At 35.0% G+C, this 21,561-nt stretch overlaps 1 protein-coding gene across 2 annotated transcripts in view; it reads right to left on the minus strand.

Annotated features, from left to right (window-relative positions):
- The window catches only part of CENPE (centromere protein E, 312kDa), an 87,871-nt gene that overhangs the window by 25,497 nt on the left and 40,813 nt on the right, over window positions 1–21,561 (minus strand). The window contains exons 25-42 of one of the 2 annotated variants that reach the window (XM_011943248.1): window positions 21,116–21,319; window positions 19,272–19,430; window positions 17,173–17,463; window positions 16,899–17,054; window positions 15,405–15,695; window positions 13,878–14,156; window positions 13,571–13,729; window positions 13,103–13,387; window positions 12,383–12,670; window positions 11,633–11,791; window positions 10,166–10,324; window positions 9,230–9,520; window positions 8,652–8,810; window positions 8,186–8,476; window positions 6,734–6,832; window positions 4,548–4,766; window positions 2,047–2,244; window positions 1,038–1,241 (exon numbers count right to left, since the gene is read on the minus strand). In XM_011943248.1, the coding sequence (XP_011798638.1) occupies window positions 1,038–1,241; window positions 2,047–2,244; window positions 4,548–4,766; window positions 6,734–6,832; window positions 8,186–8,476; window positions 8,652–8,810; window positions 9,230–9,520; window positions 10,166–10,324; window positions 11,633–11,791; window positions 12,383–12,670; window positions 13,103–13,387; window positions 13,571–13,729; window positions 13,878–14,156; window positions 15,405–15,695; window positions 16,899–17,054; window positions 17,173–17,463; window positions 19,272–19,430; window positions 21,116–21,319 (3,891 nt within the window). Of the gene's footprint in view, window positions 1–1,037; window positions 1,242–2,046; window positions 2,245–4,547; window positions 4,767–6,733; window positions 6,836–8,185; window positions 8,477–8,651; window positions 8,811–9,229; window positions 9,521–10,165; window positions 10,325–11,632; window positions 11,792–12,382; window positions 12,671–13,102; window positions 13,388–13,570; window positions 13,730–13,877; window positions 14,157–15,404; window positions 15,696–16,898; window positions 17,055–17,172; window positions 17,464–19,271; window positions 19,431–21,115; window positions 21,320–21,561 lie in introns of both variants that reach the window. The other variant, XM_011943249.1, reaches the window with a different exon arrangement.

Below are 21,561 nucleotides of genomic sequence, written 5' to 3' on the forward strand. Positions count from 1 at the left end.
ACATGTATGTTTATAGCAGCTGAACTCACCATTGCCAAAACATACAAGCCACCAAAATATCCTTTGGTAGGTGAGTAGATAAACAAACAGGTACATACAGACAATGGAATATTATTCAGCATTAAAAAGAAATAAGCTATGAAGCCATGAAAAGACATGGAGAAAACGTAAATAAATATTACTAAATGACAGTTGTCAACCTGAAAAGGCTATATATACTGTACAATTCCAACATATGACATTCTGGAAAAGGTGATACTATGGACACGCTAAAAAGATTAGCAGCTGCCAGGGTTTAGGAAGGTGAAGTGATGAATATAGGTGGAACACGGAATTTTTATGGCAGGATAGTAAAATTACTCTGTATGATACTGTAATGATGGATACATGTCATTTTACACTTGTAACTCATAGAACGTACTATGCCAAGTGTGAACCCTAATGTAAGCTAACAGACTTTGGGTGATAATGATGTATCAATGTAGGTTTATTGATTGTGCCAAATGTCTCACTCTGATGTGGGCTGTTGATAGGGGAGATTATTTGTGGAGATGGGATATAAGGGAACTCTCTGTACTTTCTGCTCAATTTTGCTGTGAACCTAAAACTGCTCTTAAAAAAAATGTTTATTAAAGCACATGAGGCCCAACTAAAGTAGCTGAGCAGGCTTGTCTATGACTTTACCATAGTTGCTGCCCATAGCCTTGAAACAGACTCATGTCTTATGATCTCTAAGGTTACTTGTGTAAAAGGCTCAGTTCTTTCAGAAGCAGTGAGAAGGAGAAGAAAAAGAGAATAGTAAGAGGATTCAAGATTTCACAAGTGGAAACTAAATATTATACAACAAGATTTTGTTACCTTGATCAGTATGAATTGGTAAGGATACATTAGAGGAAGAACATGTTTTACCAAATCAATTTTTTTAAAGCATATACAAATAAAGAAAATATACATAAGTTGCCCTTTTAAGAATGAGTTAGGACAATTAAAGCAAACAGCAACAAAAAAGAAGTAGTACAGCAAAAAGTAATACTTACAATTATTCTGTTATTAAAGAAGTTATTCATTTGACAAATCCTATCATTTTCTTTCTGGATGCCATTTTTAAGCTTTTCTATATCAAAACGAGTATTTAACCACTCTTCCAAAAACTGTGTCATTTCTTTCCTATTACTTAGTATTTGCTGAAATTCAGTCTTTATGGTAGGGAACTCACTTTCTGAGAAATCTTTGAGAATTTCCTGTGTGAAAAATAAGTGTCAAATTGTTTAAACACTAGGAAAGTTTTGATCCAAATATCATATATATATATATATATATATATACACACACACACCATAAAAAGAGGGCAATACGTACTGGACTCTTGCTTTTCTTCCTTTTTACATCACTTCTTAATATTTTAAAGTAAACTAAGAAATATAATTGTAAGTTAAAACTTTATTCTAGTTATTTGCATAATATAATTTTGGCAGTATATGTGATGTAACAGATTGTACCTATTAGAATAAAAACTTGTAAAAATGACAATTTTGTGACTAATTGTACAATACCTGAAGTGTATCTTAATTTTTATTTTTTGAGATGGTCTCACTATGTTGCCCAGGCTGGTCTTGAATTCTTGGAGACAAGTGATCCTCCTGCCTGAGCCTCTTAAGTGGCTGGAATTACAGACATGCCACAGGGGCTGGCTTCATGAAGTGTTTCTAAATGTAGCTTTTTAATACATTTAGCAGACCTTACATACATGTTGGGAATTGGATGCCAGCCTCACACAGATGAATAAAAGTAACACATTCCATGTGGAGTTGTTGCAATAAAGAGGTTTCTGACTCCCAGCACAGACGTAAGAAGTTTCCTGTATCTGTGGAGGTCTGAAGGGAGGCTAGTCCATTATTTGCCAGTCTTTATGTCTGGTCAGGTATCACTCTGCAACTTATTTTCAATTTCTGGTAAATGAAAAGAGCTCCAAGCACATGAAAAAGTACCTTTCTACTTGATAAAAAGGCTTAAAATCTAATTGAATCCATTTAAAATAAATTATACCTCAATATGTAGATCCATATTCTGGTTCAATTTGAGATCCCTTAACTCTCTGGACGGTACATCACAATCTTGTTGAAGGTGCTGTATCTTAATTAGCAATTCCTTTTGCTTTTCCGCTTCATCAATAAAATCCATTTCAAATTTATTGATGGACTCATGTTGTTCTTCTTTTATTTTTGTAACATAGCTTAACACATACTTGCAGAAAAAATTAAACAAATTGGAAAATGAAAATTTTCTCACATTTACAGGAAGTTTTAATCCTTGAGACTGAGGTAGGATGACATCTCTTATTTACCTATATCCTCTCACAAGTGAGGAAAAGAGAAAGAGCTTCTCTCTATCCCCATTTTCTTCCTCTTAGTATTTTAGGAGAATAACTAACTCCCAGACCTATACTTCCTTATTTCTGACTTCTTATTAGATATACTTCTTGGATGTCTTACAAGTACTTCAAATTCAACATGTTTAAAATGTAACATGATCCCTTTTTCTACAAGTCCTCCTTTTTCTATTTCCCCGTTTTTGGCTAATTACATTGGCAATCACCTGGGTTTCCCAGTTAAACTCATGAGACTCATTTTCAACATCCTATCCTGCCAACCCTGATTGGGTAACCCCGACTGGGTAACCAAGAAGATGATGTTACATGTCTCAAGATTTCCTTGTTGCCCAGACACGGTGGCTCATGCCTGTAATCCCAGCACTTTGGGAGGCCGAGACGGGCGAATCACAAGGTCAGGAGATGGAGACCATCCTGGCTAACATGGTGAAACCCCGTCTCTACTAAAAATACAAAAAATTAGCTGGGTGTGGTGGTGGGCACCTGTAGTCCCAGCTACTTGGGAGGCTGAGGCAGGAGAATGGTGTGAACCCAGGAGGCGGAGCTTGCAGTGAGCTGAGATCGCACCACTGCACTCCAGCCTGGGCAACACAGTAAGACTCCATCTCAAAAAAAAAAAAAAAAAAAGACTTCCTTGTCAAGCATATTTAGGTATTTGGTTTCAACGAGACAATAATTTGAATGCCATATGTCTCATGGACTTCATGAATAATTCTAGATGTCTGATTACCAGGATTTGTGGAAGAATTACCGGGGCCTGAAGGGCAATCTACCCATATAGGGCAGATAACAGCTTCCTTATTCCTCAACTTCCACCATTCCTTAACCTATTATAATCTGGTCTCTTCCTTAACTACTCAATTGAAACTGTTCTGACAATGATCACTGATGACTTCTATTATCACCGCATTGAGAGAACATCTTCTTTGAGAGAACATCTTCAGTCCATATTCTGACTCTCTGAAGTGAAGTATTCGCCAATCATAACTTCATCTCTGACATGGTTTTCTCCACTGATTTGGGTAGCAGCACTTTTGCTAGGTTCTCTCCTGTATCTTTGACTTTTCCAACCTTTAACTCATGTGTTGCTCACTTTTCTGCTACTGACTCTTAGACATTTATCTTTTCCAGAGTTCTGTTTCTATCCTAAGGCTCTTACTCTTCATTATGCTTTCTGGATGATCTTACAAATGTATTATCTATCACTTATATACTGATCAGTCTCAAATGTTAGTCCTTATTTTCCTCCTGCCAAACCTCAAATTCACATCTAAATGTCTACTTGGTTTCTCTTCTTGGATGTTTCATCATACGTATTTCAGCCCCCAAACATCTCAAATTAAACAATCTCCTGCCTCATCTACCTTGTTTCTCTTTCTATTTTTGAATCTTAGTTAATGGTACCACTATTCACAAACCTCACTAAGCCCAAATCCAAGAACTCCATCTAAACTTCTTTCCCTTATGTCCACTATCAATTATCGAGACCTGCTATTTTAAGCTGCTAAATATTTCTTTAACCTTGTTTGCCCTCTCTAGCCCTATGAACCCTTCCCTAGTAGTACAGTTACATATAAAACCTCATCTGGACCACTGTAACTGCCTCTTACTGCTTTCTGCCACTAGGCTTATCTCCCTCAAACTCATTTCTTCTTTATTCTTTAGTTTAGTACCTAAATGGTAATCAGATCTTGTTACCACCACCACTTAAAATAACTGTCTAATGTTTCCCCATCTACAAAAAGGACTCCAAGCTTTGTTATTGAGTCTGGCTTCCACTACAGTTTCATCTTCTGTAACTTTATTTAGTACGTCATATAACTTGCATGCACTTCTATCATTGCACTTAATACCTGTTTATATGTCTGTCTCACCCCAGACTATGAGATCTTTGAGATGTTAACTCTCATCTGCCTCCTGAGCACCCTGACATAATGTCTAGGCCCACAGGCAGAGTTCAGGTGTTGCTGAATGACCAGGTGATAGGTGTATTGATTATCCTACATATTACTGTGCTCAGACTCACATCATCTTTAATTTGGTAGTAAGAATACTAAATAGCAAATATGCCAGCACACGAAGCAGGACTTAAATACATTGATGTTTATACTGAAATTTACAGCAATATTTACAAGGATATTACTAAAAAAGATGGTACCTTAAGTTTCTTCATGATTCTGTGGAATTCCATGGAACATCTCTGGTTTGCAGTAAAAAGTTTTTCAATGTGTTTGGTTTGTAAATAGGGAAGTGAGAGGTTTGCTTTAACTCTCATTGAAAGCTCTTTTTGGATTTCAATTTCCTTCTCTAAGTCAAGAGACAATCTATTCAAGCACTCATAATGATCATACATCTCTGAGTATCTCTTCAAAAGCTCCTAAAGGAAATGAGAATTCACTCAATTTATAACAATTCATTCTAATATAACAATAAGTAGTTACAACTCTAGAATTGTAACAAAACTCACACTTTAACATTTTCTGTAGGACAGAAATAAAGATCTTTGTATTTAAAAACAAAGGAAACTCTTGTTGTCATTTTGGATTACAGAAATAATAGATAATTATTATGGCAATTTAAAAAATTTAAGCAAATATAACAAAGAAAGCCAGGACCAACCATTCTTAACATTTTGATGCATTTTCTTTTAGTTTTTTGAATATCCATGATTTGAATCAACATTGACAAAGTCTGATGAGAAATTTGAGTAAATTCAATTAAGTATGTATTGTAGTTCATGGTTGAGTGCTGGCTTATGTTTACAACAGGCAGTCGGAGTTAGCAGATAAAACAAGTGATTAAGAATCAAACTATTTGTCAGCTTGGTATAGATACTTCACACAATCCTACTCTCTGCTTAGAGTCTGTTTTCTATCCCTTTATCAGATGTAGAGTTCAGGTTCCAGCTGTGCCACTTCTTGACTGGGGAAGTCACTGAGCCATTTTCACAACAGGAAGACCACAATAATTACCACAAAGTTTTCTGGGGTCAAGTAAAATATATGATCTATACCTATATATCTATATAATCTATCAAACACAGTCATTTAGCTTGAAGGAGACAAAATTATATTTATAAGTGTTTCTATACCCAAGTTTTGAAATAAGTCAAATACAAGTCTGACTTAGTTTAAAATTGAGATTCTACCAATTTACTAGCTGTGTAACCTTGGGCAACTGCTAAACTTCCTTTCTGAGCCGCAGTTTCCTTGTGTATGAATGAAGCAATAAAGCCTGTATCATGAGGTAAAACACCCAGTATGGTACGCGGCATACAGTAGACATGCAACAAACCTGGACCCATAGACTCAAGTGACTTGAGGCTATGCAGGTGACACACTGGTCAGAACACAGGTAGAGAAACATGTAAAATTCAAGTTGCTGTAATCATGTAGTGGGTAACATGTTTAGGTCAGGGTGCTAAACAATAAAACAAGGGCGTTCTCACAAGAATGAGCCCTTTATTTTTAATAATTTAAGAAAAGCTAGATGTTAATCAATCTGGAGTGTTGGAGAGGGGATTCCTGTTTTTGGTTTTAGGATGAATCAGTTACGGTATATAGCAGCATATTGAACATTGACTTATGTCAGGAATGTGCTAAACGATACAGTCATAAACAAAACAAAAATGTCCTTAGAGATCTTGCATTCCAACAGGTGTGACTGCAAACCCTGTTGGCTTTCCCTTCAATGTATATTCAGAATCTCAAGACTTCTCACTACCTCTATTGCTCCCTCTCTGGGACAGGCCAGGATGATCTCTGCCTGGGTGACTGAAATTAGTCTTTATAATGGTCTTCCTGCTTCCACTCTATTTTCAATATAACAACTAAGAGTCATTCCTTTAAAATGTAAGTCAGATTATGTTTCTCTTGCAGTAAAAATTCACCAATGGATCTCCATCTCACTTAATAAAACTCAAAGTCTTTTTTCGTGTCCCACAGCTTGCCTCTTCCCTGATAACTCTCTGAACTCATTTATTAGCAGCTTGCCCCTTTTCGATGTTCCTTGAACTACCACGGAGTCTTCTGCCTCAGGAACTTTGTACTCGCTGTTCCCTTTGCCTATAAGGGTCTTTTCAGACATCTGCACGGCCTGACCCTTTACTTCCTTCAGGTATTTGCTCAAGTATTACTTTTCTGGTGAGGACTTAAATTCACAAGGTCCCATTGTTGTTTGTGTATGTGTGCATTACACATACATACCTATACTAGGTTACAATGTTTAGAAAAATACTGAGCACTATCGATTCATTCCAGAGGTTCCTTCAATTCCACTTGAGGTTTCGGTAAGCCTTTGGAAGGGAACCAATAATGATTTGTAGTTTTAACAGGAGGTACTTACTTTTATTCTAGAGCACTTTTCTCTCAGGCTTTCTGTAAGGTGCTGTTGTCCATCACTTAGTAACCTTTTTTCAGGTTTTACTTGGTGGTTCAGTTGGTCCTGCTTTGGTAAAAAGAAAATAAAATAAACAGGGCTTTTGTCATGACTATATTTATATATAATGTCTAACTGGACACTTAAATTACACGACATTTTAATAATGGAATTAAGTATTACACTTGTAACTCAAAGCAATGTTAAAATGATTAGAAAATAAATAACAGTACCAGTAAGTTTTATAGGGAGTGACTTCAACTCATTGGGAAAAAAGTAGAAAAACCATATAATTTTTGGAGATAGGATTTGTTTTCACAGCTACAAATTAGGTTTTAGGGCCAGGCATGGTAGCTCACGCCTGTAATCCTAGCACTCTGGGAGGCCGAGGCAGGAGGATCACTTCAGTTCAGGAGCCCAAAAGCAGCCTGGGATACATAGGGAGACCCTGTCTCTATAAAAATAAATACATAAATAAATAAATGAACAAATAACAGGAAAACAAACAAATTAGATTTTAATTTCTGATTCCTACCCTTCCAAATCTCTGCATTATTCACTTGTAGTTTTAACAGGGGCACTTACTTTTATCCTAAAGCACCTTCTTGCCACCAACCAAATATACTTAAAATCACCTGTCCTGTCTATTGTGTTTCAAACCCTAGTCATATATTCTTCCCAGCCCCTTGGAAAAGTTCATATTCTGTGTACATTTTGCATTTCTGATTAAAAAGTATAAAGTGAAACAAAAACATTTTCTCCCACTTATTTATCTTGTTCACTACAGTACCTAGAAGAATATTTGTTGAATCAATTAAATCTCTTTATAAACTTAGTTAAGGCCCATATAAAGAAACGAGAATAAAAAATATTTTTACAGATTTTAATCAACTTATTTGTCTGAACTTTGTTACTTTTAAAAAGAGGATTTAATTAGATATTTTAAGATATATGATTCTGAGTATCTATAAATAGTCATACCAGAAGAACTTAATTTTTATATTTATCTTGCCTTTTTTTCCTTTTAACTTCACCAATAAGAGCCCAACTCTAGAACTCCAGCATGTACAGGTAGAGAAATGGGAATATTTGCTCTCTTACAAATCTAATCCTTCAAATATTTCTTCATTTAGAATAATGCTATCTCTTGATTTAAAAAAAACTTTAAAATGTTATATTAAGGGAAATAGTCTGCTTTAACACACTTTATAAAAATAAAGAATTAAATGTTATTTTCTGAAAATATTTTTGCTTCTTTTAAAACTGTTTTCTATTGTGTGAAAATTATAGTAACCATTTCCCATTATCCTTTACTGTTCATAGAAATTTCCAGAAAGAGAAATAAAAACATTGTAATTCTTTTCAAAAAAGCTTAATTCTTATTAATAGTTACTACACAGGGTAAGATTCTGAACTCACTCTAGCTATCATTTCCCTTAAGGTTGCTACGAATTGGTCCCTTTCCATTTTGAGAGATTCTTTTATCCTCCTTAGCTCATCTCTTTCTTTAGCTACAATTCTAATTTCTTCAAGGCTTTCATGAAGTTTCTTAGTCAACTGGAAGTTATCCATTCTCACATTTTGCATAGATAAGTTTTGGGCCTCAAATTGCTTCTTCAACTGTTCCATCTCATTAATTTTTTTATGACTCATATTGACATCTTCTTTCATTCTAAGCAGATGAAGTTCTTTTTTCCGAAGTTCTTGGATCTTGAGATAATTGTAAAACAAGTTAGAATGTAAGCAGTTTCTTCAAGGAAGGAAAATAGTGTCTACTTGTGTTCTATATGCACATGTATATCTACATATCTGTATCTATATCTTTTTAATTCCACGAATAATACGGACAAAGTTACTTCCAAAAGAAGAACAAAACAATACATACCTTTTTCTTTAATTCATCTTTTGATTTATCTAAATCCTTTTGAATGTTTGAAATTTGAGTTGTCTTTTCTAAAATTTTTTCTCTAAGTTTATCAATAGTTTCCTTGTGTTCTTTTGATAGCATATGAGCAGTTTTTAGTTCCTGTTGTATTTCCAGATCCTTTATTGTTAGAAGAAATCAAGAAATGTAATGACATAAAAGCACATTACCTTTACTTAATAATTAATAAGTTTAAACAAAATCTTAAAAACTATATACTCACAGTTAAAAACAAGCATTATACAACCTCCCAAATTAGAACAGTAAAGTAAAATTTCCTGCTGGTAGTCTCCTCCATAGCCTTCTCCTTTCACACCACTTGGACATCTTTCTAAATCAATATCACATAAAGAGTACACCATTCTTATGCTTAGTTTTCCATTCTTATGCTTAGTTATCCATTATACAGATAGTGCCTTATCGGTGGACAGTTAGATTACTTCTAGGTTTTGGTCACTACACACAATGCTGCAGTGAAGACTGTATTTTTGCCCAAATATGTGAATATAATGGTAGGGTAAAGAGAGAACACAACTCACTCTAGCTTTGGTTTCTTGTAGGCTTTCCATGAGTTGGTCTCTCTCCAGTTTGAGTGTTTCCTCTACTCTTCTTAGATTATCTCTTTCTTTCATTATAGATTTCATTTCTTCAAGGTTTTCATGAAGTTTCTGAGCCAAATTTAAGTTCTCCGTTTCTATTTTACTCAGAGTTAAGCTTTGGTCTTTTATTTGTTTCTTTAGTTGCTCCATTTCGGACACTTTTTTCTGTGTCTCATTGACATCTTTTTTTAACTTAAAAAGTTGATGTTCATTTGCCTTAAGTTCTTGAATCTTAAGATAATCATAAAATAATATGTTAGGTGGCTTTTTAGGGACAGATAAATAATAGTTTCTAAATTGATTAAGACAACTGTCTACCCCTGTTACTCTCACTGATATCTTGCACAATTCCACATAGAATTTTACTGTCTTTTGAGGTATAACATATATAAAGCATGCTAATCTTCAATGTATAACTTAATTTATTCTTGACACAGGAATAAATCTATGAAACTACAACCCAGATTAAAACAGAGAGTATTTCCAGCACTTCATAAAGTTTCTGCATGCCCCTTCCTAGAGACAGCCACTATTCTGACCTTTATCATCCTGGTTCAGTTTTGCCTGCTTTTGAACTTATATATCAAAATGTATATCTCCATTTTCCTGCTGATGAACATTTGAGTTTTCAGTTTTTTGCTAGTTTGAATAAGGCTGCTATAAACATTCTTGTGTCTTTTTATAGAAGTATGTAGGTACTCTTTTCTGTGAGGTACATACCCAACAAGTGGAAATGTGGGCCTCAGGCAGGCTACGTCCAGCATTAGCAAATACTGCCAATGTGTCTTCCAATGTGGTTGAACCATTTTATATCCCCAACAATTTTAGGCACAGATACATCAGATATCCAATCAAACAATCCCCCCACAAAAATACCTTTTCTTGTAATTTAGCATTTGAATTTTCTAAATCTTTTTGTATATTTGATATTTTATCTGTCTTCTCAGAAACAATTCCTCTGAGTTTGTCAATAGTTTCCTGGTGCTCTTTCAGATGCATGTGAGCAATTCTTAGTTCCTCTTGTTTTTTCAGATCCTTTATCATTAGAAAAATTTTAAAAACAGTGACATATCTTAATATTAGTTTTTTAAAAATAAAGTGATATGTTTTCTTAGTAAAAATAATAACAGTGTTACTCTATATCTTTGCTATTGTTTTTAAGTTACAGGTTTTCTCTTCCCCGTCCTCATGTCTTTACACTCTACTTCTGCTTTTCAGAGGCAAACACATTACACATATATTACTTTTTTTAAGTGTTGCATAGTATTTTGACATACTGTTTATATTTACTGTTTCCTTCCGAGGAACATTTAAGATTGTTTCACATTTTTAATTTTAAAATCACTATAATAAATAACCTGTGGTACATGTATATGTTGTGTTTGTATATACACACACACACAGTCCTTTAACAGTACATACGTAGGCTAAAGTCCATAAAGAAAATGCTAATTGCAGACTTGAACATTTTCAAGAGCAGTACCAAATTAAAAGGCTGTATCATTTCATTCTTGCCAACAGTCATACTTGGTTCAAAGAAGGGCTCATTGCTGTAAGAAGACAATACATTGAATTGCTAGAGAGAGGAATGAGCTTATTTTAGCTTCTATTTCTCTAAGACCTTCCCTAACTTGGTCTCGCTCAATTTTAAAGGTTTCCTCTACTCTTCTTAGGCCATTGTTTTCCTTAGTAACAGATCTTACATCCATAAGGTTTTCATGAAGCTTCTGAGTCAATCTTAATTTCTCCATTTCTACACTTCCCAGAGTTACATTCCAGGCCTCTAGTTGCTTCTTTAACTGACCCGTTTGATACATAATTTCCCTAAGATCATTTTTTACTTTAAGAATTTGAGGCCGGGCCTGGTGGCTCATGCCTGTATTCCCAGCACTTTGGGAGGCTGAAGTGGGTGGATCATGAGGTCAGGAGATCGAGACCATCCTGGCCAACACGGTGAAATCTTGTCTCTACTAAAAATACAAAAATTAGCTGGGTTTGATGACATGCATCTGTAATCCTAGCTAATTGGGAGGCTGAGGCAGGAGAATCGCTTGAACCCGAGATCATGCTCCTGCACTCCAGGCGACACAGAGAGACTGTCTCAAAAAACAAACAAAAAAAATGTTCTTTCTTCTGAAGTTCTTGGATCTTGAGATAATCACACAATAAGTCAGGATATCAGTAGACACAAAAAGATCAATGACAGTTTCTAAATTGAGTAGCCCATGTAAGTCTTCACTTGCCTTCAATTTTAGGGTACTTCATATCTTGTTTCATTACACAAAAAGATTTGATTCAAACTCTCAGTATCTGAGAGTTTAAAAAAAATATTAAAAAAAATACCTGTGCTTTTAAGGCAGCATTCGAGTTTTCTAAGTCCTTTTGCATATTTGATATTTCATTTGTTTTCTCTGAAACAATCCCTCTGAGTTCATCAATAGTTTCTTGGTGCTCCTTCAGATGCATGTGAACAATTTTTAGCTCCTCTTGTTTTTCTAGGTCCTTTATTAATAGAAAAATAAAAATAATACATTGAGAGTAATACCATTCACACGGTATAGAAAGGTATAAGGCAGGAGGTAAAAAACCTTCCACCCTCTTCTGAGGCTTCCTAGTTCTCACCCTCTAAGCTACTTTTAGATGCCAATACATTCTAGATACATTACTCCTGAACTTACCCTGTTCCCTAACAGGACACTTCACACTTCAAATCAGCACCACGGCTCTACCACATTTTTTATTTGTGGCATAGTATTCCATGATGTGAATGTGCTACACTTATTTAACCAGTCCCCTACCAATGGATGGTTAGAATTTTCCCTGTTTTTGTGTTATTTCATTAATACAACTTGTTGCAAAGAATATCCTACAAATATCTTTATACAGTTGTGCAAATGTGTGGAGGATAGTTACAATTTGACTTGTGGATCAACGAATAAACCTTTTGAAAAAATTGGAAAGTATTACCAAATATACCACCACCAACTTTCCTCAATATTGGACCAATTTTATACTCCCACCAACCCTATGGCAGATTTTTCTCTTAGGACACAATGCCATAGTTACTAGAGGTATAGAGAGATGGTAACTCACTCTAGTTATAGTTTCTCTAAGGTTTTCCTTGAGCTGGTCTCTCTCTACTTTGAGCGTCTCCTCCACACTTCTAAGGTCATCTCTTTCTTTTGTTACAGATCTCATTTCTTCAAGGTTTTCATGTAGTATCCGAGTCAACCTTATATTCTCCATTTCTATGTTTTCCAGGTTTAACTTCTGGGTCTCAAATTGCTCCTTCAAGTGTTCTATTTCACACATTTTTTCCTGAGTCTCATTGACAGCTGTCATCTTAAGAAACTGATATTCTTTTTCTTGAGATTTTTGCATCTGAGAAAATTATAAAGTAACTTATAACATAGGCAGAATTTTTTTAGGAAAAGGAAGAATTGTTCCTAAAATAAGGCAATCATTTTTACATTGTAATCTAAAGTATAAACTGCTTTCTTTCATAAGGGATATGAGTAACAATAATTAGATGTCATTTTCCAATTTAACAAAACAAGTCCCACTTCTTCCTATAATTCACCATCAGAATTTCCTAAATCCCGATGAATATTTGCTACTTGAGCTGTCTTCTCTGAAATATTCTGTCTACTAACAGTTTATTGGTACTAAGTTGAATATAAGCAGTTTTTGATTCCTCTTTTATTTCCAGTGTCCCTTTATGAGTAGAGGAAAATCAGTAAAACATCACAAGAACACCATCATTATCACCTTAACACTATTTCTGTATCCAAAAAAAGTAAGATGGAAACTTACTTTAGCTATAATTTCTTTAGTGTTTTCTTGCAGTTGGTCTCTCTCTATCTGAAGGGCCTCCTGTACTCTTTTCATTTCCTCTTTTTCCTTAATCATAATTTGTATTTCTTCTTGACTTTCTTGAAGTCTGCTAGTCAACTCGAGCATCTTACTTTCTATACTTTGTAGTGCTGGATCCTTGGCTTTGAGATGTTCCTTGAATTGTTTCAGTTCATTCACTTTTTCCTGAGTCTCACTAATTCGTTTTATATTAAGTTGTTCCTCTTTCTTATAAATCTCCTGGATCTTAAACATAATTATAAAATAAGTTAATAGTAAAAAAAAAAAAAAAAATGTAAACACACACACACAGGGGGAAAAGGTTGTCTTCCAAAACAATTAAGCATGCTAAACAGCCATCTTCATAATCCAGTTAGCTACTCCACCCCCACCCATTTTCCTCCCACTGTTTCTTCATCCCCAATTTACCTTGTCCTGTAATTTATCATTGATTGCTTCTAATTCTTTTTGAATGGTTGATATTTCAGTTTCCTTCTCTGAAATATTCACTCTTAACTCATCAATAGTTTCCTTTTGTTCTTTCAGGCAACAATGAACAACTTTAAGTTCCTCTTCAGTTTCCAGGTGCTTTATTATTAGAGGAAATTCCAATAAATTTACAGAAACATTATAACTATGATGCTGTAATTAACTCCCTTTTCCAAATATTTAGGGTTTATAAAAATATTTGGTTACAAAATATTTTTTAAAAACATGGTGAAAAGATGAAACCTACTTTAGCTGCAATTTCTTTTATATTTTCTTTGAGCTGATCACTTTCAGACTGAAGAACTTCTTGCAGCCTCTGTAGGTCATCTTTCTCCTTAGCTACAGATTTCATTTCATCATGACTTTCTTGAAGTCTTTTGGACAATCTGAGCATTTCTATTTCTATCCTTAGCAGTGCTGAATCTTTGGGTTTGAATTGCTCCATCTCACTCACAATTTTAGTAGTCTCATTGTCTTTTTCTTTCATATTTAAGGACTGTTCTTGTTTGCTTTGAGACTCTTGGATCTTAAGAGAATCATAAAACAGTATAGTTGATATCCAGAGATATTGTGTTTTAGGGGAAAATAAATCAGGATGCTTTCTAAAACAATTAAGGCAGGATTCAATGCCTCATTTACAGGCAATCTCTCCATTCTCCCACTCTTCCATTACTCAGGCATTTAACGCCTTTTAAAAATTGAGGTCTCACTGTGTTATCAGCATCTTATTTGAGGCTGGAGATAAAATGATGCGACTTACAGGATCTCTCTCTTTTTGACACTTATACTTTAAGGACAAAGATAGATATGATGTCGAATCTTACCAAACAGAGATGCTGGCTTCTCCTAGGGCCCAAGTGTCAAATATAACCTATTGTGAATGATTAGAAAAGGCTTCCTAGAGGAGAGAAAGCTTTAACTGAGATCTGAAGGATGAGAGCATTAGTTAGGCTAAAAGGAGTATGGAAGTACTGCAGGTAGAGAGACCTTAGAATCTGAAAGCCATGAGCTGAGGAAGAGCAATACATGAGTGTGGTTGGAGAACAAAGAATAGGAAGAAGAGTAAATTGAAATAAGACTGGTAAGATCTGCACCTTGGGCCTCATAGGCCACATAGAGAATCCTGGTCTTTATTTAAAAAGTAGCAATAAGATATTAAAATAATGTAAGAAAGGATCATTTAGGCCCAGTGTAGAAACTGGATTAGAGAAGTGTAAGAATGAGTATGGGAAGACAAGTTAGGAGGCTACTGCAGATACCCAGGGAAAGAAATGATGTTGAGTTGGATTAGGGTGGTGGCAGTGTGGAGAGAAAAGCAGGATGATTTTTAAAACACACACTAAAATCAACAAGATTTGGAAACTGGATTACAAAATAAGCAGAGAGGAGGGGATATTAATAGGGATAGCTCCCAGATTTCTGACTACAACAATGAGAAAAGACAGTAGTGCCTTATGAAACATTAAAGGAACAGGTTTAAAGAAGAAAATAAAACAATCTCATATTTGGTTTCACCCTTTCTTGTAATTTAGAATTATTTTTTCTAAATTTTTTTTTAATATTTAAGAAAACAGTTCTTTTCTCTGAAACATCTCTGTTTCAATAGGTTCTTGGTATTTATAAGCAATTTTTAATTGTTCTGTTCTAGTCATTTCATGATGAAGAGACATTAAAAAACTGGTAACACAATTATAAAACATTATAACTATAACACAAAACAAACCTTGATTCTTACAAGACACTTATTAAAATGAGAGGAAAATATGAAACTTACTTTAGCCAAAGTTTCTCTAATGTGTTCTTTCAGCTGGTCATGTTTAACTTCAAGGGCTTCTTTTATCATTTTAAGGTCGTCTCTTTCCTTGGTTAGAGATTTTATCTCTTTCTGACTTTCTTGAAATTTTTCATTCAACTTGAGCCTTTCCATTTCTATGCTTGCCAGTGTTGTTGAGTCCTTGATTGTGGACTGTTCTTTTAATAACTCCAGTTCATTCACTGTTTCCTGAGTCTCACTGACTTCTTTCACATTAGGAAGTAACTCCCGTTCCTCATTAAGCACTGGGATCTTAGGACATTCATAAAATACCAAGGTTACTATCTGCAGATTACCATCATATATATATATATATATTTTTTTGAGATGGCGTCTCACTCTGTTGCCCAGGTCGGAGTGCAGTGGCGCGATCTCAGCTCACTGCAACCTCCGCCTCCTGGGTTCAAGAAATTCTCCTGTCTCCGTCTCCTGAGTAGCTGAGATTACAGGTGTGTGCTACCATGCCTGGCTAATTTTTGCATTTTTAGTAGAGATGGGTTTTCATCACGTTGGCCAGGCTGGTCTCAAACTCCTGACTTCAGGTGATCTGCCTGTCTTGGCCTCCCAAAGTGCTGGGATTACAGGTGTGAGCCACCGCATCCGGCTGGCTATTATAAATGTTTAAAAGGAAAAGATCAGGAAACTTTTCAAGGCAAGGAAAGTCATTTTGAACCCTAAGGTCTACCTTGGATCACAAACTCCTCATTATTCATTTTCCCTGAATTCCTGCTAAAGCTATTCATGACTTTTCTGGTAGTCATATTCTGTCATAATTTTCCTTCTTTCTAGCTCAGACCCAAAGTGAACCAATCCTTATACTTTATTAGCAGTCTGTTGCATACTTCTTACTTCTCCACTAGTTTCCAAATGCTATAAGAGAAAAACCATAGTTGAGCAAACTATATCCCAATAAGTGTATGATTTCCATTTTCAGATGGGCTCCAATGCTATGTCTTAATTTTTCTATGTGTATAGATTGATTTCTCTTTCCATGATAAATTAGTGGTACCATGTAATTTTGCATATTTCTGCATTTACCATATTGGAATTAAGGGATTTTTTTCTAGTTTATAACGGGGGGAAAGAACAATGTCTTATTTATATCCACAGCCTCAATGTCTGGCATGGAGTAGACTTTTCATATAGGTTGGCCCAGTTATCCCAATGTTTCACTTTCTCCATAGCATTTACCACTATTTGATGTTTTCTTGTTCATTTGAGTGCTTATTTATCAGCTTTCTTTCACTACAAATGGATCAGAGGGATTTTAGGGGTTTTGTTCACCTTGTTCTCATTGTATTTCTGTAACCCAGGAGTATGCCTGCCACATCAGACACTCAGCAAATACTGAGGCAATTAACAAACCACATGCTAGCCACTTCTTATTGCTTATTTTTCCCTCAAAGCAGAAAGGAAGGAAGAAATGACAAAGGATGAAAGGAATAAAAGACATACCTCTTCTTGTAATTTGGTACAGGATTTTTCTAAGTCCTGAATATTTATTATTTGAGCTGTCTTCTCAGATACACTTCTTCTTAGTTCATCAATAGTTTCTTGGTGTTCTTTTAGGTGAATGTGAGCAATTTTTAGTTCTTCTTTTGTTTGTAGGCCCTTGCCAAGTGAAATTTAAAGAATATTGTAACATTATTCCAACATTGCTCTTCTCTTTCCAAGTGGCTCAGATTTTAAAAGAAACACTTAATAGATGAAGGAAAAGGGTATAACTTACTGTAGCTTCAATTTCTCTTATATATCCTCTAAGTTGATCTCTCTCTGTTTCAAATGACTCCTGTAATTCCTTTAGAACTTTTCTTTCTTTGGTTATAGATTTCATTTCCTCATAATTTTCATTAAGTTTCTGAACCAACTCAAGTCTCTCTGTTTCACTATGTTCCAATGTCAATTCTTTGTTCTTTAATTCATTCTTTAAATTCTCCATTTCATTAATCTTTTTCTGCATCTCACTCATCTCTTCTTGTACATTAAGAAGTTGTTGCTGTTTTTCTTGGAGTTGCTGGCTCTTAAAATGCACAGTTTTTATAATTACCATTTTATCTATATTCTCAAAATTCTTACATAAAATCATTAACAGCCCTGCCTCCTATCACCATATAAATAGACAAGTAGCATTAAAAGTAAACAAAACTCACAGGCATAAATGTCTGTAGTGGATTGAATATTGTCCCACCCAAAATTCATGTCTCCTAGGAACCTCAGAATGTGAACTTATTTGGAAACAGAGTCTTTGCAAATGCAATTGGATTAGGATTGAGATATGATCCTACTGGTGTAGGTCTTCATTCCAAAGAGCGTATTTATAAGAGACATAAAAGCACACAGAGAGGCACAGAGAAGGAGGTCATGTGAAACAGTTACAAGCCAAGGAATGCAAAGGGTAGCTGGGAGACACTGGAAGCTAGGAAGAAGCAAGGAATGGTTCTTCCTTAGAGCCTTCAGAGGGAATATGGTATTGGTGACACTTCAGATTTGGACTTCTAGGACTCAGAACTGTGACAGAATATGTCTGTATTGTAAGCCATCAAGTTTACAGCAATTTGCTATGGCAGCCCTAGGAAATTGATATAGGCTGATTAAGCAGATAAAATAAACTGATTAAAGAGATAAGGGGAAGATGAGATAAAGTAAAAAAGCAAAGACACTAATTAAATATACAAATACAGCTACCAAATAACTGTAATTCCTCATCCTCTTAAAAACTTTTGGAGAATTTATTTTCACTTCCAATGAGATGCTTATGGGTGGCTCCCCAAAATACTGAGACATTAACCTTCACAGGCTGATTTTACCTTTTTTATAGGAGTATGACATAGATATAAGGTTTTAGTAAATTTAGTTAGCTGAGATAGTGAAAGGGATCAGAATTAAAAGAAAACACACACTAAGAAAAAAACAGGCTGGGCATGATGGTTCACACCTGTAATCCTAGCACTTTGGGAGGCTGAGGCAGGAGGACTGCTTGAGCCTAGGAGTTCGAGACCAGCCTGGGCAACATAGTGAGACCTCGTTTCTACCAAAAATACAAAAATTAGTTGGGTGTTGTGGCACAGCTAATTTAGTCCCAGCTACTTGGGAGGCTGAAGTAGGAGGACTGCCTGAACCCAGGGGGGTTGAGGCTACAGTGAGCTGTGATCATGCCCCTGCACTCCAGCCTGGCTGACAGAGTGAGACCCTGTTTCAAAAAAAAAAAGGAAAGAAAAAGGAAAAAATATTCCACAGAACAATAATAGAGCCACAGTATATTATCTATTATGCAAGTGGCACTGCCCTTACCTTGTATACAAAGATTTCTATGGGTGCATTTTGGAATCTCTTGGGAACTACAGCTGTTACAGGGGTCTTAGCTCTTACACAAATATCCCAATAACACCTAACTTCTATATAATAAATGATTTGGGAAATTGCAAACATCTAAGAGATGGTAACAGTGATAAATCTTACATTTCAGAGAATCGCTAATGAGCTCTGCAAGGAAAGAATCTTTGTTTTGTTGACTAATATATCTCAAGTGCCCAGAACAGTGCCTGGCCCATGACAGTGCTCAGTAAATATTTGATGAATGAATACATCATATGATTTGTTTAAATGATACAAAGCCCTCTCTCACCTAAAGACTCTAGAATAATATAATCCTCACAAGGTATGTTAGTTTAGATCTCAGTGTAAGTTGAAACTGTCCAAATGCTAGCACTGAAATATGTTCATTTGGGAGGTATGTGCTATTTCTGGATTTAGGTCTATAGAAATAAAAATCAGCAAAAAAAAGTTTAGTTAGGAAAAATGGCCAGGGAAATAATTTAAAAAATTCACCTTTTCCTTTAGTTTTTCTTCAACTTCTGCCAGTCTGTCACAGGTCCTAGAAAGCTCTTCTTCTTTCTTTATGGTATGGTTCTTTTCTTGTGCAACTATCTCTTGTTGCTTTTTAAGTTCACCTCCAAGAATTCTTAATTCTTCCTGGTTTTCAATGGTCTAGAAAGAAAAAAAAGTTGAGATTAAAGTAAATATTAGCTAACATTTATGAAATCAGGTAAAACATCAGCATTTCCCTTGGTCTGCAAATGAAGAAATCAGGGAAAACTATATAGGAAACGACAAATTTCAAAAAAGAGAAGTCTTTAATTTAATAGTATAAGATGCCAAGAACCTGCTTTTTATACTGTTTCTTTACTGCTCAATTTACATTCCTACCATGAGAATTAGAATTGGATTTAACATTTTATCATGAGAACTTAGCTCATTTCTGCCTTTAAGCCAAAAGAGACTTTTTCTGAGCTATCACTGAGTAATAATAAGACTATAGCTATGGTTTTTTCAAACACTGGGATGGCTTCAGTTTCAGCACTGATCACTGCCAGCAAGCTCAAAATGGTAGCCACCCTCTGCTAGTATGACTTGGGCTGATCCTAGTTATTAGGCTCACACAGTGATATTCTCAGGTATCAAGACCACAAAAACATAACAAGCCAGAGACTGAGAAGAAAATACCATTGTTTGTTAGCATGTTTATTTACATTCTGCTCTTTTGACAAAGCAGACATCCCCAAAACATACAAAATTAAAACAATACAAATGGTCACATTCTACTATGATTCACAGTGAACTTCTCCAAGTATTTATTTCAACCGATACACATTATATCACCCCTAAACACAGAAAAACTGAAGTGTGAATATATTGGCAGACATCAACAACAAACAATTAAAAATAAAATTTAAAAATTATGACAACAAAAAATAAAAGAGAAACATTTAGGAACAAATTTAATAAAACATTTAAAGACCTATACACTGAAAATCTACAACACACCTCTTTGAGAACAGATAAATTACAGGGGAAGATATACAATGGTCTATAAACACAAGAAAAAATGTTCAACATCTTTAGTCACCAGGGAAAAGGAAATTAAAATAACAATCTACACACCCATTAGAATTGCTAAAATTAAAAGCACCAATAAATATGAAGTGTTGATGAAGAAGGATGTTTGAGCCACCAGAATTCTCTTAATTTGCTAATGGGAATGTAAAATGATATAATTACTTTGGAAATCAGTCTAGCAAATTCTCATCAGGTTAAACATATTCTTCCCTACGACACAGCAATTCCATTTAGATATTTACCTTATATAAATAAAGATATGTAAATAAAAAGAGTTGTACAAGAACGCTTATAGCAGTTTTATTCAAAATAGCCAAATACTGAACATAACCCAAATTTCCATCAATAGGAAAAAGAATAAAAAAATTATGGTGTATTAACGCAACGAACTATTCCTTGGCAGTAAAAGGGAGTGTAGAAACTCAAACATAACAGACAACACACTATATGATTCTATTTGTATAAAGCTTTAGAAGAGACAAATGATTTAAGGTGAACATATCATGACTGATAATCTGGCGGGGAGGAGGTGATGAGCGTCTGTGACAGGGGTGTGAGGAAACTTTCTGGGGGTGACGGAACGTCTTCCATCTTGACTGAGGTGAACAGAAAATGGGTAGAGACATTTGTTAAAAGTCGTCAGACCATACACTTCCATCAGATACATTTATTCCATATAATTTTATTCCATATAAATTATACCTCAATAAAGTTGATAAAAATCCGAAACAAAGAAGACAAAAAGGTATTGCCAAGTATACAGTGCTAAATCCTACCATTTCAATATTTTCCTTTAGGTCAGTCTTCAATTGTTCCTTTTCTGCTATAACATTCTCTAACACTTGTTGGAGTTCATTCTTCTCTTGTATTAAAGAAAATATCTTCCTCTGTTGCTCAATTATCTCATTATCCTTAACATCTGCAGTTAGAGTTTGGGTATTTTTAGCTTCCAAATCCTGTTTTTTATCTATGCCAACCATCTAAAACATAAACACATTACAGAAGAATTTCTTAAGTAGTTAACAACAACTTTAAAAATAATAAAAATAGCCAACACATCTCTTATGTGCCAGGTACTATTCTCATATCTTAACACATTTAATCTTGACTGTAACTTTACAGGTATTACTGTAATCCTCATTTGACAGATGAGGAAACTGAACTCGAGAGAGGTAAAGTCACTTGCCAAGGTCACTCAGAGGTTTAGCCAGGTTTTGAATCC

Source organism: Colobus angolensis, unplaced genomic scaffold, assembly GCF_000951035.1.
Source record: "Colobus angolensis palliatus isolate OR3802 unplaced genomic scaffold, Cang.pa_1.0 Scaffold217, whole genome shotgun sequence".
Taxonomy (NCBI): Eukaryota; Metazoa; Chordata; class Mammalia; order Primates; family Cercopithecidae; genus Colobus; species Colobus angolensis.